Here is a 22142-nt window from a genome sequence, read left to right as displayed (position 1 = left end):
TTAAATAAAGGTGTTCTCAACTAGCCTACCTGGTTAAATAAAGGTGTTCTCAACTAGCCTACCTGGTTAAATAAAGGTGTTCTCAACTAGCCTACCTAGTTAAATAAAGGTGTTCTCAACTAGCCTACCTGGTTAAATAAAGGTGTTCTCAACTAGTCTACCTAGTTAAATAAAGGTGTTCTCAACTAGCCTACCTGGTTAAATAAAGGTGTTCTCAACTAGCCTACCTGGTTAAATAAAGGTGCAAAAAAAAAAAAAAAAAAAAAAAAAAAAAAAATAGCAGACCCTCATGCCAAATTGAGTCGAAAGCTTTTTTGAAATCAACAAAGCATGAAAAGACTTTGCCTTTGTTTTGGTTTGTTTGGTTGTCAATTAGGGTGTGCAGGGTGAATACATGGTCTGTTGTACGGTAATTTGGTAAAAAGCCAATTTGACATTTGCTCAGTACATTGTTTTCATTGAGGAAGTGTATGAGTCTGCTGTTAATGATAATGCAGAGGAATTTCCCAAGGTTACTGTTGACGCATATTCCACGGTAGTTATTGGGGTCAAATTTGTCTCCACTTTTGTGGATTGGGGTGATCAGTCCTTGGTTCCAAATATTGGGGAAGATGCCAGAGCTAAGGATGATGTTAAAGAGTTTTAGTATAGCCAATTGGAATTTGTTGTCTGTATATTTGATCATTTCTTTGAGGATACCATCAACACCACAGGCCTTTTTGGGTTGGAGGGTTTTTATTTTGTCCTGTAACTCTCTCTCTCTCTCTCTCTCTCTCTGTCTCTCTCTCTGGCTCTCTCTCACTCTCTAACTCTAACGCGCTCTCTCTCTCTCTCTCTCTCTCTCTCTCTCTCTCACTAATCTCTCCGTCGTGTCTTTCAGCCATCCTGAACCCCAAGCAGCCCAAAGAGAATAAGAGCTTCAACTTTGATTACTCCTACTGGTCACATACCTCGGTAAGTACCTGTACCCCTGCTGATGTCATACTACACAGTAATCCTTTATTAAAATGACTTTGATTACATTCGACATGCATATATTTGATCTGAGACGGCACTTGTCTTGGGTTTGGAATTAAAAAAAAAATTTGCTACACCAGAAGTTAATGGCTATGTGTCGGTCGTCATTGTAAATAAGGATTTGTGCTTAACTCGACTTGCCAAGTTAAATAAAGGTTACACGTATGGTGGGGTCAATTAAGTAATAAAAGTTATCCAATTAAGTAGTAATAAAAGCTTTCCAATTAAGGGTGGATATAAGCCTAGGGGCTTGGAGAGTTACTGAGTAAGGGAAAAGGCAATCACATGGTTGAGGTCACTGATAAGGTTGAATAGCTGTGGATTAGTGAAGAATGGTGGCGCGAAGGTCAAGTCAGGTCACATGGAGGGAGAAGGAACAGTGTATTACCCACATCGCTTAAGTTCCTGCCTAGCAACAAAGATGTCGTGTTTGGAGAAAAGGAGGAGACTCCGCCTAATGAGGGCGTCCTGGTAGAAACGTGTCTTTGTCTTTTCAGCTGTTTAGGTGAATTAAAATGGTTTGAGCTTTTACTAGTTGTCCGTTAGTTGTTACTCTGTTTTGTCAGAACGATACAAATTGGGTTACAGCCCCCTTAGACACAGATTACTCCTGGGCTACATTACCCAGAGACACAGATTACTCCTGGGCTACATTACCCAGATACACAGATTACTCCTGGGCTACAGCCCCCTTAGACACAGATTTCTCCTGGACTACTTTACCCAGATACACCGATTACTCCTGGGCTACAGCCCCCTTAGACACAGATTACTCCTGGACTACATTACCCAGAGACACAGATTACTCCTGGGCTACATTACCCAGATACACAGATTACTCCTGGGCTACAGCACCCAGTGACACAGATTACTCTTGGGCTACATTACCCAGATACACAGATTACTTCTGGGCTACATTACCCAGATACACAGATTACTCCTGGACTACAGCCCCCTTAGACACAGATTACTCCTGGGCTACATTACCCAGAGACACAGATTAATCCTGGACTACATTACCCAGAGACACAGATTACTCCTGGACTACTTTACCCAGATACACCGATTACTCCTGGGCTACAGCCCCCTTAGACACGGATTACTCCTGGACTACATTACCCAGATTACTCCCGGACTACGTTACCCAGAGACACAGATTACTCCTGGGCTACATCACCCAGATACACAGATTAATCCTGGACTACATTACCCAGAGACACAGATTACTCCTGGCCTACATTATCCAGATGCACAGATTACTCCTGGGCTACAGCCCGCTTAGACACAGATTACTCCTGGACTACGTTACCCAGAGACACAGATTACTCCTGGGCTACAGCCCCCTTAGACACAGATTACTCCTGGGCTACATTACCCAGATACACAGATTACTCCTGGGCTACAGCACCCAGTGACACAGATTACTCCTGGGCTACATCACCCAGATACACAGATTACTCCTGGGCTACAGCCCCCTTAGACACAGATTACTCCTGGACTACATTACCCAGAGACACAGATTACTCCTGGGCTACATTACCCAGATACACAGATTACTCCTGGGCTACAGCACCCAGTGACACAGATTACTCCTGGGCTACATTACCCAGATACACAGATTACTTCTGGGCTACATTACCCAGATACACAGATTACTCCTGGACTACATTACCCAGATACACAGATTAATCCTGGACTACAGCCCCCTTAGACACAGATTACTCCTGGGCTACATTACCCAGAGACACAGATTAATCCTGGACTACATTACCCAGAGACACAGATTACTCCTGGACTACTTTACCCAGATACACCGATTACTCCTGGGCTACAGCCCCCTTAGACACAGATTACTCCTGGACTACATTACCCAGATTACTCCCGGACTACATTACGCAGAGACACAGATTACTCCTGGGCTACATCACCCAGATACACAGATTAATCCTGGACTACATTACCCAGAGACACAGATTACTCCTGGCCTACATTATCCAGATGCACAGATTACTCCTGGGCTACAGCCCGCTTAGACACAGATTACTCCTGGACTACGTTACCCAGAGACACAGATTACTCCTGGGTTTACAGCCCCCTTAGACACAGATTACTCCTGGGCTACATTACCCAGATACACAGATTACTCCTGGGCTACAGCACCCAGTGACACAGATTACTCCTGGGCTACATCACCCAGATACACAGATTACTCCTGGGCTATAGCACCCAGATACACAGATTACTCCTGGGCTACATTGCCCAGATATACAGATTACTCCTGGACTACATTGCCCAGAGACACAGATTACTCCTGGACTACATTACCCAGAGACACAGATTACTCCTGGGCTACAGCACCCAGAGACACAGATTATTCCTGGGCTACATTACCCAGATACACAGATTACTCCTGGGCTACAGCCCCCTTAGACACAGATTTCTCCTGGGCTACATTACCCAGATACACAGATTACTCCTGGACTACATTATCCAGAGACACAGATTACTCCTGGGCTACATCACCCAGATACACAGATTACTCCTGGGCTACATTACCCAGATTACTCCTGGACTACATTAACCAGATACACAGATTACTCCTGGGCTACAGCCCCCTTAGACACAGATTACTCCTGGGCTACAGCACTCAGAGACACAGATTACTCCTGGGCTACATTGTCCAGATACACAAATTACTCCTGGACTACATTGCCCAGAGACACATATTACTCCTGGACTACATTACCCAGAGACACAGATTACTCATGGGCTACAGCACCCAGAGACACAGATTACTCCTGGGCTACAGCACCCAGATTACTCCTGGACTACATTACCCAGAGACACAGATTACTCCTGGGCTACATTATCCAGATAAACAGATTACTCCTGGGCTACAGCACGCTTAGACACAGATTACTCCTGGACTACGTTACCCAGAGACACAGATTACTCCTGGGCTACATTACCCAGATACACAGATTACTCCTGGGCTACAGCACCCAGTGACACAGATTACTCCTGGACTACATTGCCCAGAGACACAGATTACTCCTGGGCTACATTACCCAGAGACACAGATTACTCCTGGACTACATTACCCAGATACACAGATTACTCCTGGGCTACATTACCCAGATACACAGATTACTCCTGGGCTACAGCCCGCTTAGACACAGATTACTCCTGGACTACGGTACCCAGAGACACAGATTACTCCTGGGCTACAGCAGAGACATAGTTGAGAATGTCATATGTAGGATTATCATATAAGTGGGAAAAGAAAAAAAATGAATCCAAATTGCAGTGGTGTCTTGGTTAATCATGTTGATGGCTGTTTATCGAAAACATTCTCTCCCCGCAGCCCGAGGACATCAATTTTGCTGGCCAGCAGCAGGTGTACAAGGACATTGGTGAGGAGATGCTGCTCCATGCCTTCGAGGGATACAACGTCTGTATCTTTGCCTATGGCCAGACCGGATCTGGGAAGTCCTACACCATGATGGGCAAGCCGGACTTGAAGAATCAGGAAGGAATCATCCCTCTGGTATACAACATGCTACCCTCTAACACCAGGATTACAACATTTCAGTAACTTAAAAAAAAATCCCTGATTTCCCAGATGGAACATTGCCAGAATCCTGAATTCTCCAACCGGAATTTGCTGGATAACCAGGGAATTTTCATAAAGTTAGCGAATCATTCACTTAGCCCTCCATGCCTAAACACAAAAAGGACAGGTGTTGGAAATGAATGAAAGCTAAATTGTGGTGCAACACATTGGATGGTTGATTATTCAATGTGTCAATGTGTTCGCATCTGTCCCCCGTACATACAAACCAAATATCAGTTGATAATAAATGCTCACTCCAAACCTAATATCAGTTGATAATAAATGCTCACTCCAAACCTAATATCAGTTGATAATAAATGCTCACTCCAAACCTAATATCAGTTGATAATAAATGCTCCAAACCTAATATCAGTTGATAATAAATGCTCCAAACCTAATATCAGTTGATAATAAATGCTCACTCCAAACCTAATATCAGTTGATAATAAATGCTCACTCCAAACCAAATATCAGTTGATAATAACATTTACATTTAAGTCATTTAGCAGACGCTCTTATCCAGAGCGACTTACAAATTGGTGCATTCACCTTATGACATCCAGTGGAACAGCCACTTTACAATAGTGCATCTAAATCTTTTAAGGGGGGGTGAGAAGGATTACTTTATCCTATCCTAGGTATTCCTTAAAGAGGTGGGGTTTCAGGTGTCTCCGGAAGGTGGTGATTGACTCCGCTGTCCTGGCGTCGTGAGGGAGTTTGTTCCACCATTGGGGGGCCAGAGCAGCGAACAGTTTTGACTGGGCTGAGCGGGAACTGTACTTCCTCAGTGGTAGGGAGGCGAGCAGGCCAGATGTGGATGAACGCAGTGCCCTTGTTTGGGTGTAGGGCCTGATCAGAGCCTGGAGGTACTGAGGTGCCGTTCCCTCACAGCTCCGTAGGCAAGCACCATGGTCTTGTAGCGGATGCGAGCTTCAACTGGAAGCCAGTGGAGAGAGCGGAGGAGCGGGGTGACGTGAGAGAACTTGGGAAGGTTGAACACCAGACGGGCTGCGGCGTTCTGGATGAGTTGTAGGGGTTTAATGGCACAGGCAGGGAGCCCAGCCAACAGCGAGTTGCAGTAATCCAGACGGGAGATGACAAGTGCCTGGATTAGGACCTGCGCCGCTTCCTGTGTGAGGCAGGGTCGTACTCTGCGGATGTTGTAGAGCATGAACCTACAGGAACGGGCCACCGCCTTGATGTTAGTTGAGAACGACAGGGTGTTGTCCAGGATCACGCCAAGGTTCTTAGTGCTCTGGGAGGAGGACACAATGGAGTTGTCAACCGTGATGGCGAGATCATGGAACGGGCAGTCCTTCCCGGGAGGAAGAGCAGCTCTGTCTTGCCGAGGTTCAGCTTGAGGTGGTGATCCGTCATCCACACTGATATGTCTGCCAGACATGCAGAGATGCGATTCGCCACCTGGTCATCAGAAGGGGAAAGGAGAAGATTAATTGTGTGTCGTCTGCATAGCAATGATAGGAGAGACCATGTGAGGTTATGACAGAGCCAAGTGACTTGGTGTATAGCGAGAATAGGAGAGGGCCTAGAACAGAGCCCTGGGGGACACCAGTGGTGAGAGCACGTGGTGAGGAGACAGATTCTCGCCACGCCACCTGGTAGGAGCGACCTGTCAGTTAGGACGCAATCCAAGCGTGGGCCGCGCCGGAGATGCCCAACTCGGAGAGGGTGGAGAGGAGGATCTGATGGTTCACAGTATCGAAGGCAGCCGATAGGTCTAGAAGGATGAGAGCAGAGGAGAGAGAGTTAGCTTTAGCAGTGCGGAGCGCCTCCGTGATACAGAGAAGAGCAGTCTCAGTTGAATGACTAGTCTTGAAACCTGACTGATTTGGATCAAGAAGGTCATTCTGAGAGAGATAGCGGGAGAGCTGGCCAAGGACGGCACGTTCAAGAGTTTTGGAGAGAAAAGAAAGAAGGGATACTGGTCTGTAGTTGTTGACATCGGAGGGATCGAGTGTAGGTTTTTTCAGAAGGGGTGCAACTCTCGCTCTCTTGAAGACGGAAGGGACGTAGCCAGCGGTCAGGGATGAGTTGATGAGCGAGGTGAGGTAGGGAGAAGGTCTCCGGAAATGGTCTGGAGAAGAGAGGAGGGGATAGGGTCAAGCGGGCAGGTTGTTGGGCGGCCGGCCGTCACAAGACGCGAGATTTCATCTGGAGAGAGAGGGAGAAAGAGGTCAGAGCACAGGGTAGGGCAGTGTGAGCAGAACCAGCGGTGTCGTTTGACTTAGCAAACGAGGATCGGATGTCATCGACCTTCTTTTCAAAATGGTTGACGAAGTCATCTGCAGAGAGGGAGGAGGGGGGGAGGGGGAGGAGGATTCAGGAGGGAGGAGAAGGTGGCAAAGAGCTTCCTAGGGTTAGAGGCAGATGCTTGGAATTTAGAGTGGTAGAAAGTGGCTTTAGCAGCAGAGACAGAAGAGGAAAATGTAGAGAGGAGGGAGTGAAAGGATGCCAGGTCCGCAGGGAGGCGAGGTTTCCTCCATTTCCGCTCGGCTGCCCGGAGCCCTGTTCTGTGAGCTCGCAATGAGTCGTCGAGCCACGGAGCGGGAGGGGAGGACCGAGCCGGCCTGGAGGATAGGGGACATAGAGAGTCAAAGGATGCAGAAAGGGAGGAGAGGAGGGTTGAGGAGGCAGAATCAGGAGATAGGTTGGAGAAGGTTTGAGCAGAGGGAAGAGATGATAGGATGGAAGAGGAGAGAGTAGCGGGGGAGAGAGAGCGAAGGTTGGGACGGCGCGATACCATCCGAGTAGGGGCAGTGTGGGAAGTGTTGGATGAGAGCGAGAGGAAAAGGATACAAGGTAGTGGTCGGAGACTTGGAGGGGAGTTGCAATGAGGTTAGTGGAAGAACAGCATCTAGTAAAGATGAGGTCGAGCGTATTGCCTGCCTTGTGAGTAGGGGGGGAAGGTGAGAGGGTGAGGTCAAAAGAGGAGAGGAGTGGAAAGAAGGAGGCAGAGAGGAATGAGTCAAAGGTAGATGTGGGGAGGTTAAAGTCGCCCAGAACTGTGAGAGGTGAGCCGTCCTCAGGAAAGGAGCTTATCAAGGCATCAAGCTCATTGATGAACTCTCCGAGGGAAGCTGGAGGGCGATAAATGATAAGGATGTTAAGCTTGAAAGGGCTGGTAACTGTGACAGCATGGAATTCAAAGGAGGCGATAGACAGATGGGTAAGGGGAGAAAGAGAGAATGACCACTTGGGAGAGATGAGGATCCCGGTGCCACCACCCCGCTGACCAGAAGCTCTCGGGTGTGCGAGAACACGTGGGCGGACGAAGAGAGAGCAGTAGGAGTAGCAGTGTTATCTGTGGTGATCCATGTTTCCGTCAGTGCCAAGAAGTCGAGGGACTGGAGGGAGGCATAGGCTGAGATGAACTCTGCCTTGTTGGCCGCAGATCGGCAGTTCCAGAGGCTACCGGAGACCTGGAACTCCACGTGGGTCGTGCGCGCTGGGACCACCAGATTAGGGTGGCCGCGGCCACGCGGTGTGGAGCGTTTGTATGGTCTGTGCAGAGAGGAGAGAACAGGGATAGACAGACACATAGTTGACAGGCTACAGAAGAGGCTACGCTAATGCAAAGGAGATTGGAATGACAAGTGGACTACACGTCTCGAATGTTCAGAAAGTTAAGCTTACGTAGCAAGAATCTTATAGACTAAAATGATTAAAATGATACAGTACTGCTGAAGTAGGCTAGCTGGCAGTGGCTGCGTTGTTGACTTTGTAGGCTAGCTGGCAGTGGCTGCGTTGTTGACACTACACTAATCAAGTCGTTCCGTTGAGTGTAATAGTTTCTACAGTGCTGCTATTCGGGGGCTAGCTGGCTAGCTAGCAGTGTTGATTACGTTACGTTGCGTTAAAAGAACGACAATAGCTGGCTAGCTAACCTAGAAAATCGCTCTGGACTACACAATTATCTTTGATACAAAGACGCCTATGTAGCTAGCTATGTAGCTAGCTACGATCAAACAAATCAAACCGTTGTACTGTAATGAAATTAAATGAAAATGTGATACTACCTGTGGAGCGAAGCGGAATGCGACCGGGTTGTTGAGTGCGGAAGTTCTATTCGGTAGACGTTGGCTAGCTGTTGGCTAGCTAGCAGTGTCTCCTACGTTAAGGACGACAAATAGCTGGCTAGCTAACCTCGGTAAATTAAGATAATCACTCTAAAACTACACACTCTAAACTACACAATTATCTTGGATACGAAGACAGCAAAGACAACTATGTAGCTAGCTAACACTACACTAATCAAGTCGTTCAGTTGAGTGTAATAGTTTCTACAGTGCTGCTATTCGGTAGACGGTGGACGTTTGCTAGCTGGCTAGCTGCTGGGCAGATAGCAGTGTAGACTACTTTAGGACGACGAAATACGATAATTACGCAATTATCTTTGATACAATGACGGCTATGTAGCTAGCTAAGAAGAAATTGCTAAGATTAGACAAATCAAACCGTTGTACTATAATGAAATGTAATGAAATGTAATGAAAAGTTATACTACCTGCGGACCGAAGTGCGGATGCTCGCTCCAACCCGGAAGTAGACAATAATAAATGCTCCAAACCTAATATCAGTTGATAATAAATGCTCACTCCAAACCTAATATCAGTTGATAATAAATGCTCCAAACCTAATATCAGTTGATAATAAATGCTCCAAACCTAATATCAGTTGATAATAAATGCTCCAAACCTAATATCAGTTGATAATAAATGCTCACTCCAAACCTAATATCAGTTGATAATAAATGCTCACTCCAAACCTAATATCAGTTGATAATAAATGCTCCAAACCTAATATCAGTTGATAATAAATGCTCACTCCAAACCTAATATCAGTTGATAATAAATGCTCACTCCAAACCTAATATCAGTTGATAATAAATGCTCCAAACCTAATATCAGTTGATAATAAATGCTCACTCCAAACCTAATATCAGTTGATAATAAATGCTCACTCCAAACCTAATATCAGTTGATAATAAATGCTCCAAACCTAATATCAGTTGATAATAAATGCTCACTCCAAACCTAATATCAGTTGATAATAAATGCTCCAAACCTAATATCAGTTGATAATAAATGCTCCAAACCAAATATCAGTTGATAATAAATGCCCCAAACCTTTTGCTCTCTTCCTCCCCCTAGATGTGTGAAGACCTTTTCACCAAGTTCAACGACTGTAATAATGACAGCACCAAGTCCTACTCTGTGGAGGTACGTACAGTTAACATACAGGGGCCTCTTTATTGGTTCCCACTACCCATCATGTCACATCCTGTCTTCCTGTAAGGATCCACATCCTGTCTTCCTGTAAGGGTCCACATCCTGTCTTCCTGTAAGGGTCCACTCCTGTCTTCCTGTAAGGGTCCACTCCTGTCTTCCTGTAAGGGTCCACTCCCGTCTTCCTGTAAGGGTCCACTCCCGTCTTCCTGTAAGGGTCCACTTCCCGTCTTCCTGTAAGGGTCCACTCCCGTCTTCCTGTAAGGGGCCACTCCCGTCTTCCTGTAAGGGTCCACATCCTGTCTTCCTGTAAGGGTCCACTTCCTGTCTTCCTGTAAGGGTCCACTTCCTGTCTTCCTGTAAGGGTCCACTCCCGTCTTCCTGTAAGGGTCCACTCCTGTCTTCCTGTAAGGGTCCACTCCCGTCTTCCTGTAAGGGTCCACTTCCGTCTTCCTGTAAGGGTCCAATCCCGTCTTCCTGTAAGGGTCCACTTCCGTCTTCCTGTAAGGGTCCACTTCCTGTCTTCCTGTAAGGGTCCACTCCCGTCTTCCTGTAAGGGTCCACTCCCTGTCTTCCTGTAAGGGTCCACTCCCGTCTTCCTGTAAGGGTCCACTTCCTGTCTTCCTGTAAGGGTCCACATCCTGTCTTCCTGTAAGGGTCCACTTCCTGTCTTCCTGTAAGGGTCCACTTCCTCTCACTATGGCTTTTTTCTTAATTCTTTTCCGTCTTTCCTCAAAACTTTCCTCAATTCTTAGCATCTCCTTGCCTCCTTCTCAAAACACATTGAAGCCATGGATCCATAGTCCCTCCAAGAATATGAGGAGAGAGAACATGAGGAATTTAAGAAAGATGAAACGAGAAAGAACTTGTGGGAGATGTGACTCTTCGTGACCTCTCCTGTGTTCTAACCCTTTTATGCCCCTCCCCCTTCCTCTCTCCTCCTCAGGTGAGCTATATGGAAATCTACTGTGAGCGTGTGCGTGACCTCCTGAACCCTAAGAATAAGGGGAACCTGCGTGTGAGGGAACACCCCCTGATGGGGCCCTACGTAGAGGACCTGTCCAAGCTGGCCGTCACCTCCTACAACGACATCCAGGACCTCATGGACTCTGGAAACAAGGCCAGGTGAGTGGATGGATGGATTGATGGATGGGTTGATGGTTAGATAGTTAGATGTACAGTGTATGTATGGGTAGGTGGATGCGTGGATGGATGGGTGGGTGGGTTGATGAATCAGAATCAGAAAACTTAATTGCCATGCAACATTGTCATGGCGCCGGGGTAAGAGCTGCTGTCTTATTGGCTCTCAACCACTCATGCTATTTTGTAGTTTCTTCGTATTGTTCGTAATTTTCTTTGTACATAATGTTGCTGCTACTGTCTCTTATGACCGAAAAGAGCTTCTGGACATCAGAACAGAACATCAGAACATCAGAACAGAACATCAGAACAGGACATCAGAACAGGACATCAGAACATCAGAACAGAACATCAGAACAGAATATCAGAACAGGACATCAGAACAGGACATCAGAACATCAGAACAGAACATCAGAACAGAACATCAGAACTGGGATTACTCACCTCAAATTGGACGAGGAGTTCTTCTTCAATGAGTCGGACGCGATGGATATACTGCAGACACCCAACCAGGCCCTGATCCCCGTGATTCCACGGCGAAGAAAACTGAGATTTCGAGGCAAAAAGATCAGGGTGCCTTGTGAGGATCAGGTGACGAGTGGCCTTCCGTCCTGCTAGCTAACGTTCAATCGCTGGAAAATAAATGGGACTAACTGAAGGCACGGCATATCCTACCAACGGGACATTAAAAACTGTAATATATTATGTTTCACCAAGAAACTGGGCTGAATGACGACATCAAGAACATACAGCTGTTAAACACTGCATCGGCAGGATAGAACAGATTCACAGCTGGTGCACGATATCTAAGAAAGTCTCAAAGTTTTGCTCACCTGAGGTAGAGTATCTCATGGTAAGCTGTAGACCACACTATCTACCTAGAGAGTTTTCATCTGTATTTTTCGTAGCTGTCTACATACCACCGCAGAGCGAGGTTAGCACTAAAACTGCACTAAATGAGCTGTATACCACCATAAGCAAACAGGAAAACGCTCACCGGCGCTCCTAGTGGCCAGGGACTTTAATGCAGGGAAACTTAAATCAGTTCAAATCATTTCTATGAACATGTTAAATATGCAACCAGAGGGACAAAAAATTATAGACCACCTTTACTCCACACACAGAGAGAAATACAAAGCTCACCCTCCAATTGGTAATTCTGACCATAACTCTATCCTCCTGATTCCTGCTGACAAGCTAAAATTAAAGCAGGAAGCACCAGTGACTTGGTCTATAAGTGGTGAAATGAAGCAAATGCTAAACTACAGGACTGTTTTGCTAGCACAGGCTGGAAAATGTTCCCGAGATTATTCTGATGGCATTGAGGAGTACTCCACATCAATCACTGGCTTTATCAATAAGTGCATTGAGGACGTCGTGCCCACAGTGACTGCATGTACATACCCCAACCAGAAGCCATGGATTACAGGCAACATTCACACTGAGCTAAAGGGTAGAGCTGCCGCTTTCAAGGAGTGGGACTCTATCCCGGAAGCTTATAAGAAATCCTGCTATGCCTTCGACGAACCATCAAACAGGCAAAGCGTCAATACAAGACTAAGATTGTGACAGTGAGCTAAATCATTTATATGCTCGCTTCGAGGCAAGTAACGCTGACACATGCATGAGAGCATCAGCTGTTCCGGATGACTGTGTGATCACACTCTCCACAGCCGATGTGAGTAAGACCTTTAAACATGTCAACATTCACAAGGCCGCTGGACCAGACGGATTACCAGGAAGTGTACTCCGAGCATGTGCTGACCAACTGACAAGTGTCTTCACTGACATTTTCAACCTCTCCCTTTCTGAGTCTGTAATACCAACATGTTTCAAGTAGACCACCATAGTGCCTGTTCCTAAGAACACCGAGGTAACCTGCCTAAATGACTACCGACCCGTAGCACTCATGTCTGTAGGCATGAAAGGCTGGTCATGGCTCACATCAACACCATTATCCCAGAAACCCTAGACCCACTCCAATTTGCATACCGCCCCAACAGATCCACAGATGATGGAATCTCTATTGCACTCCACACTGCCCTTTTGTCACATGAGATGATGCTGGAGAGACGAAGCAGGTACGGGGAGTAACGTTTAATAAATAACGAGACAAGCACAGCAAACAGAAACTAAGACAAAAACAATTAATATAAGGGAACAGACAAATATAGGGGAGGAAATAAACATGTGTTAAGTGAGTTAATTAATTCCAGGTGAGTCCAGGTGAGTCCAGGTGAGTCCAGGTGAGTCCAATAACGCTGATGTCGAGGGAGGGCAGGTGAGTCCAATAACGCTGATGTCGAGGGAGGGCAGGTGTGACTGATGGTAATCTGGCGCCCTCAAGTGCCAGGGGAAAGGAAGAGCTGGAGCAGACGTGACACCTTTCCTACCTGGACAAAAGGAACACCTATGTGAGAATTCTGTTCATTGACTACCACTCAGCGTTCAACACCATAGTTCCCACAAAGCTCATCACTAAGCTAAGGACCCTGGGACTAAACACCTCCTTCTGCAACTGGAACCTAGACTTCCTGATGGGCCGCCCCTAGGAGGTAAGGGTAGGTAACAACACATCCGCCACGCTGATCCTCAACACGGGGGCCCCTCAGGGGTGCGTGCTCAGTTCCCTCCTGCACACCCAGTTCACTCATGACTACACAGCCAGGCACAACTCCAAAACCATCATTAAGTTTGCTGATGACACAACAGTGGTAGGCCTGATCACGACAACGATGAAACAGCCAATAGGGAGGAGGTAAGACTGCTCGGCCTGTGACCACAAGTCACTACAGAGGGTAGTACGTACGGCCCAGTACATCACCGGGGCCAAGATCCCTGTCATCCTGGACCTCTATACCAGGCGGTGTCAGAGGAAGACCCTAGTCATAGACTGTTCTCTCTGCTACTGCACGGCAAGCGGTACTGGAGCGCCAAGTCTAGGTCCAAGAGGCTTCTAAACATCTTCTACCCCCAAGCAATAAGACTCCTGAACATCTAATCAAACTGCTACCCAGACTATTTGCACCCCCTCCCCCCATACGCTGCTTCTACTCTCTGTTATTATCTATGCATAGCCACTTTAATAACCCTACCTGCATGTACATAACTACCTCAATTACCCGGTGCCCCCGCACATTGACTCTGTACTGGTACCCCCTGTATATAGTCTCCACATTGACTCTGTACCGGTACCCCCCTGTATATAGCCTCCACATTGACTCTGTACCGGTACCCCCTGTATATAGCCTCCACATGGTCTCTGTACCGGTACCCCCTGTATATAGCCTCCACATTGACTCTGTACCGTAACACCCTGTATATAGGCTCCACATTGACTCTGTACTGGTATCCCCTGTATATATCCTCCACATTGACTCTGTACCGTAATACCCTGTATATAACCTCCACATTGACTCTGTACCGGTACCCCCTGTATATAGCCTCCACATTGACTCTGTACTGTAATACCCTGTATATAGCCTCCACATTGACTCTGTACCGTAATACCCTGTATATAGCCTCCACATTGCCTCTGTACCGTAACACCCTGTATATAGCCTCCACATTGACTCTGTACCGTAATACTCTGTATATAGCCTCCACATTGACTCTGTACCGGTACCCCCTGTATATAGCCTCCACATTGACTCTGTACCGTAATACCCTTTATATAGCCTCCACATTGACTCTGTACCATAACACCCTGCATATAGCCTCCACATTGACTCTGTACCGTAATACTCTGTATATAGCCTCCACATTGACTCTGTACCGTAATACTCTGTATATAACCTCCACATTGACTCTGTACCGTAATACTCTGTATATAGCCTCCACATTGACTCGGTACCGTAATACTCTGTATATAGCCTCCACATTGACTCTGTACCGTAATACTCTGTATATAGCCTCCACATTGACTCTGTACCGTAATACTCTGTATATAACCTCCACATTGACTCTGTACCGTAATACCCTGTATATAGCCTCCACATTGACTCTGTACCGGTACCCCCTGTATATAGCCTCCACATTGACTCTGTACCGTAATACTCTGTATATAACCCCGCTGCTGTTATTTACTGTTGCTTTTTAATTACTTGTTTTTCTTCTCTTACTATTTAAAACGTTTTTTTTTTCTTAAAACTGCATTGCCGGGTAAGGGCTTGTAAGTAAGCATTTCGTTGTAAGGTCTACATCTGTTGAATTCAGCACATGTGACAAATAACATTTGATTTGATTTGAAACCATGTTACTCGGAATTTATCTTGGCGTTGGATGGATGGATGGATGATTGGGTGGGTGAACAGATGGATGGATGAATGAATGAATGGGTGATTGAAGGGATGGATTAAGGATGGATGATATATGACGGCCAGGGTTTTATTTTCTTTGGGGTGTTTGGGTTTGTCAGTAATTCAAATGGGATTTCATTCTAAAGATTGTGGCTTTGTTCCAATATCCACACTAGCAATACCACTTAGCCTCAGGCATTATACTGAGCCTGCATTCTACATGGAAAACAGGCTCTGTTTGAGAAGTCCGGGGAAGGACTGCCCGTTCCATGATCTCGCCATCACGGTTGACAACTCCATTGTGTCCTCCTCCCAGAGCGCTAAGAACCTTGGCGTGATCCTGGACAACACCCTGTCATTCTCAACTAACATCAAGGCGGTGGCCCGTTCCTGTAGGTTCATGCTCTACAACATCCGCAGAGTACGACCCTGCCTCACACAGGAAGCGGCGCAGGTCCTAATCCAGGCACTCGTCATCTCCCGTCTGGATTACTGCAACTCGCTGTTGGCTGGGCTCCCTGCCTGTGCCATTAAACCCCTACAACTCATCCAGAACGCCGCAGCCCGTCTGGTGTTCAACCTTCCCAAGTTCTCTCACGTCACCCCGCTCCTCCGCTCTCTCCACTGGCTTCCAGTTGAAGCTCGCATCCGCTACAAGACCATGGTGCTTGCCTACGGAGCTGTGAGGGGAACGGCACCTCAGTACCTCCAGGCTCTGATCAGGCCCTACACCCAAACAAGGGCACTGCGTTCATCCACCTCTGGCCTGCTCGCCTCCCTACCACTGAGGAAGTACAGTTCCCGCTCAGCCCAGTCAAAACTGTTCGCTGCTCTGGCCCCCCAATGGTGGAACAAACTCCCTCACGACGCCAGGACAGCGGAGTCAATCACCACCTTCCGGAGACACCTGAAACCCCACCTCTTTAAGGAATACCTAGGATAGGATAAAGTAATCCCTCTCACCCCCCTTAAAATATTTAGATGCACTACTGTTCCACTGGATGTCATAAGGTGAATGCACCAATTTGTAAGTCGCTCTGGATAAGAGCGTCTGCTAAATGACTTAAATGTAAATGTAAATGTTTGAGTCCCAAATATCTCTCTATTCCCTATGTAGTGCACTACTTTTGAACATAGGGGCTACTTTTCCGTTTGGGATGCAACCTTGGTGAGGTGAAGTTTCCATACTGTACCATGTTGGCCGTGAATTAATAGAGTCATTAATTACAAAATGTTGTGTCGATGAGGGAATTTTACTCTATGGGAAGACTTGAACTAACTAACAGACCAGAATAGATGTTAAAGACATGGTGGGAGTAGAGGGGGAAAACTAGGATACTCCAGCAGAAAGACAGGACAAGCAAAGCAACAATGAATGATTGAAGTTCCAGACTTGTCCGTGCTGCAACTGTAAGGGGTGTGTAACTGGTGGCAGTGAAACAAGACTCTGTAAAGGGGTGTGTAACTGGTGGCAGTGAAACAAGACTCTGTAAAGGGGTGTGTAACTGGTGGCAGTGAAACAAGACTCTGTAAAGGGGTGTGTAACTGGTGGCAGTGAAACAAGACTCTGTAAAGGGGTGTGTAACTGGTGGCAGTGAAACAAGACTCTGTAAAGGGGTGTAACTGGTGGCAGTGAAACAAGACTCTGTAAAGGGGTGTGTAACTGGTGGCAGTGAAACAAGACTCTGTAAAGGGGTGTGTAACTGGTGGCAGTGAAACAAGACTCTGTAAAGGGGTGTGTAACCGGTGGCAGTGTAACAAGACTCTGTAAAGGGGTGTGTTGCAGTGAAACAAGAGTATGTAAAGGGGTGTGTAACTGGTGGCAGTGAAGCAAGACTCTGTAAAGGGGTGTGTAACTGGTGGCAGTGAAACAAGACTCTGTAAAGGGGTGTGTAACTGGTGGCAGTGAAACAAGACTCTGTAAAGGGGTGTGTTGCAGTGAAACAAGACTCTGTAAAGGGGTGTGTAACTGGTGGCAGTGAAACAAGACTCTGTAAAGGGGTGTGTTGCAGTGAAACAAGACTCTGTAAAGGGGTGTGTAACTGGTGACAGTGAAACAAGACTCTGTAAAGGGGTGTGTAACTGGTGGCAGTGAAACAAGACTCTGTAAAGGGGTGTGTTGCAGTGAAACAAGACTCTGTAAAGGGGTGTGTAACTGGTGGCAGTGAAACAAGACTCTGTAAAGGGGTGTGTAACTGGTGGCAGTGAAACAAGACTCTGTAAAGGGGTGTGTTGCAGTGAAACAAGACTCTGTAAAGGGGTGTGTAACTGGTGGCAGTGAAACAAGACTCTGTAAAGGGGTGTGTTGCAGTGAAACAAGACTCTGTAAAGGGGTGTGTAACTGGTGGCAGTGAAACAAGACTCTGTAAAGGGGTGTGTAACCGGTGGCAGTGAGGTCAGACGCAGGAGAGCAGAACTAGGTAATAGCCAGAGCCGTTTAATTCAAAACCAACAGCATAAAGAAATAACCAAAACCCCGACGCGGTACCAGTAAACAAGTGCACAAGCACTTACAAACAAACAATTCCGCACAAAGACATGGGGGGGAACAGAGAATTAAATACACAACACTTCATGAGGGAAATGAGAACCAGGTGTGTGTAGGAAAACAAGACAAAACAAATGGAAAATGAAAAGTGGATCGACGATGGCTAGGAGAGCGGTGACGCCGAACCAAATCCCATTTTTCTGTCAATGATAAATGACTCAATGATTCATGAATCAATTAATGAATCAACTGATTTCTCTACATCAGGCAGTTCAGTAACATTTGAAATGTCCATTGACTTACTGACGTGTACCATCCTGATGTGTAGCAGTACACACCTCAGTGTAGATACATCAGTCAGACAGCACTGTGCTCTGTCCATCCATCTACCCCTCCACTGTGCTGTGTCCATCCATTCATAGGCCTCTACCGAGGTGGCATGCCTCTACCGAGGTGGCAGGCCTCTACCGAGGTGGCAGGCCTCTATGGCAGGGCTCTACCGAGGTGTCAGGCCTCTACCGAGGTGTCAGGACTCTACCGAGGTGGCAGGGCTCTACCGAGGTGTCAGGCCTCTACCGAGGTGGTAGGGCTCTACCGAGGTGGCAGGCCTCTATCGAGGTGGCAGGCCTCTACCGAGGTGTCAGGGCTCTACCGAGGTGGCAGGTCTCTACCGAGGTGTCAGGCCTCTACCGAGGTGTCAGGCCTCTACCGAGGTGGCAGGGCTCTACCGAGGTGGCAGGGCTCTACCGAGGTGTCAGGCCTCTACCGAGGTGGCAGGCCTCTACCGAGGTGGCAGGGCTCTACCGAGGTGTCAGGCCTCTACCAAAGTGGCAGGCCTCTACCGAGGTGGAAGGGCTCTACCGAGGTGTCAGGCCTCTACCGAGGTGTCAGGCCTCTACCGAGGTGGCAGGGCTCTACCGAGGTGTCAGGCCTCTACCGGGGTGTCAGGCCTCTACCGAGGTGGCAGGGCTCTACCGAGGTGTCAGGCCTCTACCAAAGTGTCAGGCCTCTACCGAGATGGAAGGGCTCTACCGAGGTGTCAGGCCTCTACCGAGGTGTCAGGCCTCTACCGAGGTGGCAGGGCTCTACCGAGGTGTCAGGCGTCTACCGAGGTGGCAGGCCTCTACCGAGGTGTCAGGCCTCTACCGAGGTGTCAGGGCTCTACCGAGGTTGCAGGTCTCTACCGAGGTGTCAGGCCTCTACCGAGGTGGCAGGGCTCTACCGAGGTGTCAAGATCGAACACTGTATTTCCAGTTCTTTCTGTTTTTCATCCCAATGTGAAAAGAACAGCAGGATGGAAAATAGAAATGGTTGTGTTGCACTGCGACTCTCTACCTCACGATTTCACTCAATGCTGCTTGGACAGAACTTTAACCTCCCTAGAAATGTATCACACTACAATACTATTCTTCCTCAGTACACTCCTCACTGCTGCTGGGCAGAACTTTAGGCTCCTTACGAATTACCACATTGTCTCTTGTCTCATTAGCTCTAAGCTAACCATAGCAACTAAACAGTAGCAGAACCAGTCGCCGATGGCCCCGCTTAAAACGCCTCACGTTGAATGCAACGTGTCATTAGGAAGACGATAATTGATGTTTTGGTTGCTAGAGAGCGTTAGGGGAAATTAGTTTTAATTTATCTGTCATTTGGCATATCTTGTTGAAATTAATTTTTGCGCCCGAATAAAACTGTTCACCGTGAAGGCTTGTATGCTTTATTAGCAAGATGTATCATTGATCTCAAATGACTCAGACATTTCACTTGTTATTGTTCTTCTGTCTCAATGTGAGTAGATTTCACTCGTGTTACATCACACAGTAGGTTCTGTACATGCTAGTCCCATCGGGCGGCGCACAATTGGCCTCAGCGTCGTCCGGGTTACGGTTTGGCCGGGGTAGGCCGTCATTGTAAAATAAGAATTTGTTCTTAACTGACTTGCCTCGTTAAATAAATGTGAAATAAATGTTAGATAAATGTTAGATAAATGTTAAATATATCTTAAATAAATGTGAAATAAATGTTAAATAAATGTTAGGTAAATGTTAGATAAATGTTAAATATATCTTAAATAAATGTTAAATAAATGTTAAATAAATGTTACATATATGTTAGATAAATGTTAAATAAATGTTAAATAAATGTTAGGTAAATGTTAGATAAATGTTAGATACATGTTAGATACATGTTAAATAAGTGTTAGATACATGTTAAATAAGTGTTAGATAAATGTTAGATACATGTTAAATAAGTGTTAGATACATGTTAGGTAAATGTTAGATACATGTTAGGTAAATGTTAGGTAAATGTTAGATAAGTGTTAGATACATGTTAGGTAAATGTTAGGTAAATGTTGGATAAATGTTAGATAAATAAATTAAAGGGCATTACACGGTAGGTTCTGTACGCTGTCTTGAAATAACATCTATAGAAAGGTTTGGGAACCTCTAACATTGGAAATCTGACTGGTGAACTCATGGGTATTTCTGTGGTGTTTCATCATGCAGTATGCTCTGCCATGTTCAGTGGCGCACAAAGGACAAATTAGTGTTTCTTATTGGACAAGTCCAGGAACGTTACTTCCTGTTTCAGTCAGTTTTCTTCAGTTTGGTACCAAGTGAACATTACCCAACATTCCCTTGTTCTCTGCAGGACGGTGGCCGCCACCAACATGAACGAGACCAGCAGTCGCTCCCACGCCGTGTTCAACATTATCTTCACCCAGAAACGCCTTGACGCTGAGACTGATAACACCTCAGAGAAGGTAGGAAGGGCGCCGTCTCAGCCCGAGGGGTCTCTCTTCATATACAGTACAAGGGCGCCGTCTCAGCCCGAGGGGTCTCTCTTCATATACAGTACAAGGGCGCCGTCTCAGCCCGAGGGGTCTCTCTTCATATACAGTACAATAAAATGCAACCAGAGCTCTCTCTCCTCATCCCTTCTAAAAAATATCAGAGGGATGCCAAAGAGAAGGGATGGGAGGAGTTTGAGAAAACTATGTTTGAGATTCATCCCATCTCCCTTAGCTGCTTGAACTCTGTGACTTGAAGCCTGTTGAGAAAAAAAAAGCTATTCATCGCTGTTTTTGCTACCAGTTGTGGGGCTGCCTGGTTGCCTCTGAGTCTGAGGGCGCTTGGAAATGTGTCTGTGGCATTGTGAGGGAGGGTGTCTTGCGCCAACTGTTGAATGAATTAGTTTTGAAAAGAAATGACTTTGGCGTTTTCAGTCAACTCATGGCGTTTTCAGTCAACTCATGGCGTTTTCAGTCAACTCATGGCGTTTTCAGTCAACTCATGGCGTTTTCAGTCAACTCATGGCGTTTCTCTGTCGATACCATTTATGTTTTCTGTCACAGGTCAGCAAAATCAGCCTGGTGGATTTGGCCGGCAGCGAGAGGGCCGACTCCACAGGCGCCAAGGGGACCCGGCTCAAGGTGAGACGTTCTCCTTCCTCTTCCTCCTCCTCCTCTCCCTCTGCCTCTCTGTTGCATAGTTTTCAAGTTTTTAGTCTATTTGTTAATGTGTAATGAATACATTTAAAATCTTGCAATTGGATATACTGCTGGTAGTGAGGACCCCTATACCTGGGGTGTATATTGGTGAAGGGATTGAGTTGCTGTTGACTATATTAACCATGTTGGTCATATTAACCATGTTGGTCATGTTGACCATGTTGGTCATATTAACCATATTGACCATATTGACCATGTTGGTCATATTAACCATATTGACCATATTGACCATGCTGACCATGCTGGTCATATTGACCATGTTGACCATATTGACCATGTTGACCATATTGACCATGCTGACCATGCTGGTCATGTTGACCATATTGACCATGTTGACCATATTGACCATGTTGACCATGTTGACCATGTTGGCCATATTGACCATGTTGACCATGTTGACCATGTTGACCATGTACACCATGTTGACCATGTTGGTCATATTGACCATATTGACCATGTTGACCATGTTGGCCATATTGACCATATTGACCATATTGACCATGCTGGTCATGTTGACCATGTTGACCATGTTGACCATGTTGGTCATATTGACCATGTTGACCATGTTGACCATGTTGACCATATTGACCATGTTGACCATGTTGACCATGTTGACCATGTTGGTCATGTTGACCATATTGACCATATTGACCATGTTGACCATATTGACCATATTTGACCATGTTGACCATGTTGACCATGCTGGTCATGTTGACCATGTTGACCATGCTGGTCATGTTGACCATGATGACCATGCTGGTCATGTTGACCATGTTGACCATATACACCATGTTGACCATGCTGGTCATGTTGACCATGTTGACCATAT

The 22142-nt window shown here is 46.5% G+C and overlaps 1 protein-coding gene across 1 annotated transcript in view; it reads left to right on the top strand.

The window, feature by feature from the left end:
• Positions 1-22142, top strand: part of LOC115122123 (kinesin-like protein KIF1A) — a 223856-nt gene that overhangs the window by 63693 nt on the left and 138021 nt on the right. The window contains 6 exon segments of the mRNA XM_065009497.1: positions 881-954; positions 4382-4564; positions 9802-9870; positions 10823-11001; positions 20455-20566; positions 21158-21235. Of these exon segments, the coding sequence (XP_064865569.1) occupies positions 881-954; positions 4382-4564; positions 9802-9870; positions 10823-11001; positions 20455-20566; positions 21158-21235 (695 nt within the window).

This window comes from Oncorhynchus nerka, linkage group LG25 (genome assembly GCF_034236695.1).
Source record: "Oncorhynchus nerka isolate Pitt River linkage group LG25, Oner_Uvic_2.0, whole genome shotgun sequence".
NCBI lineage: Eukaryota > Metazoa > Chordata > Actinopteri > Salmoniformes > Salmonidae > Oncorhynchus > Oncorhynchus nerka.
Note: the sequence above shows the minus strand (reverse complement) of the source record. Positions and strands in the feature narration are given on the sequence as shown.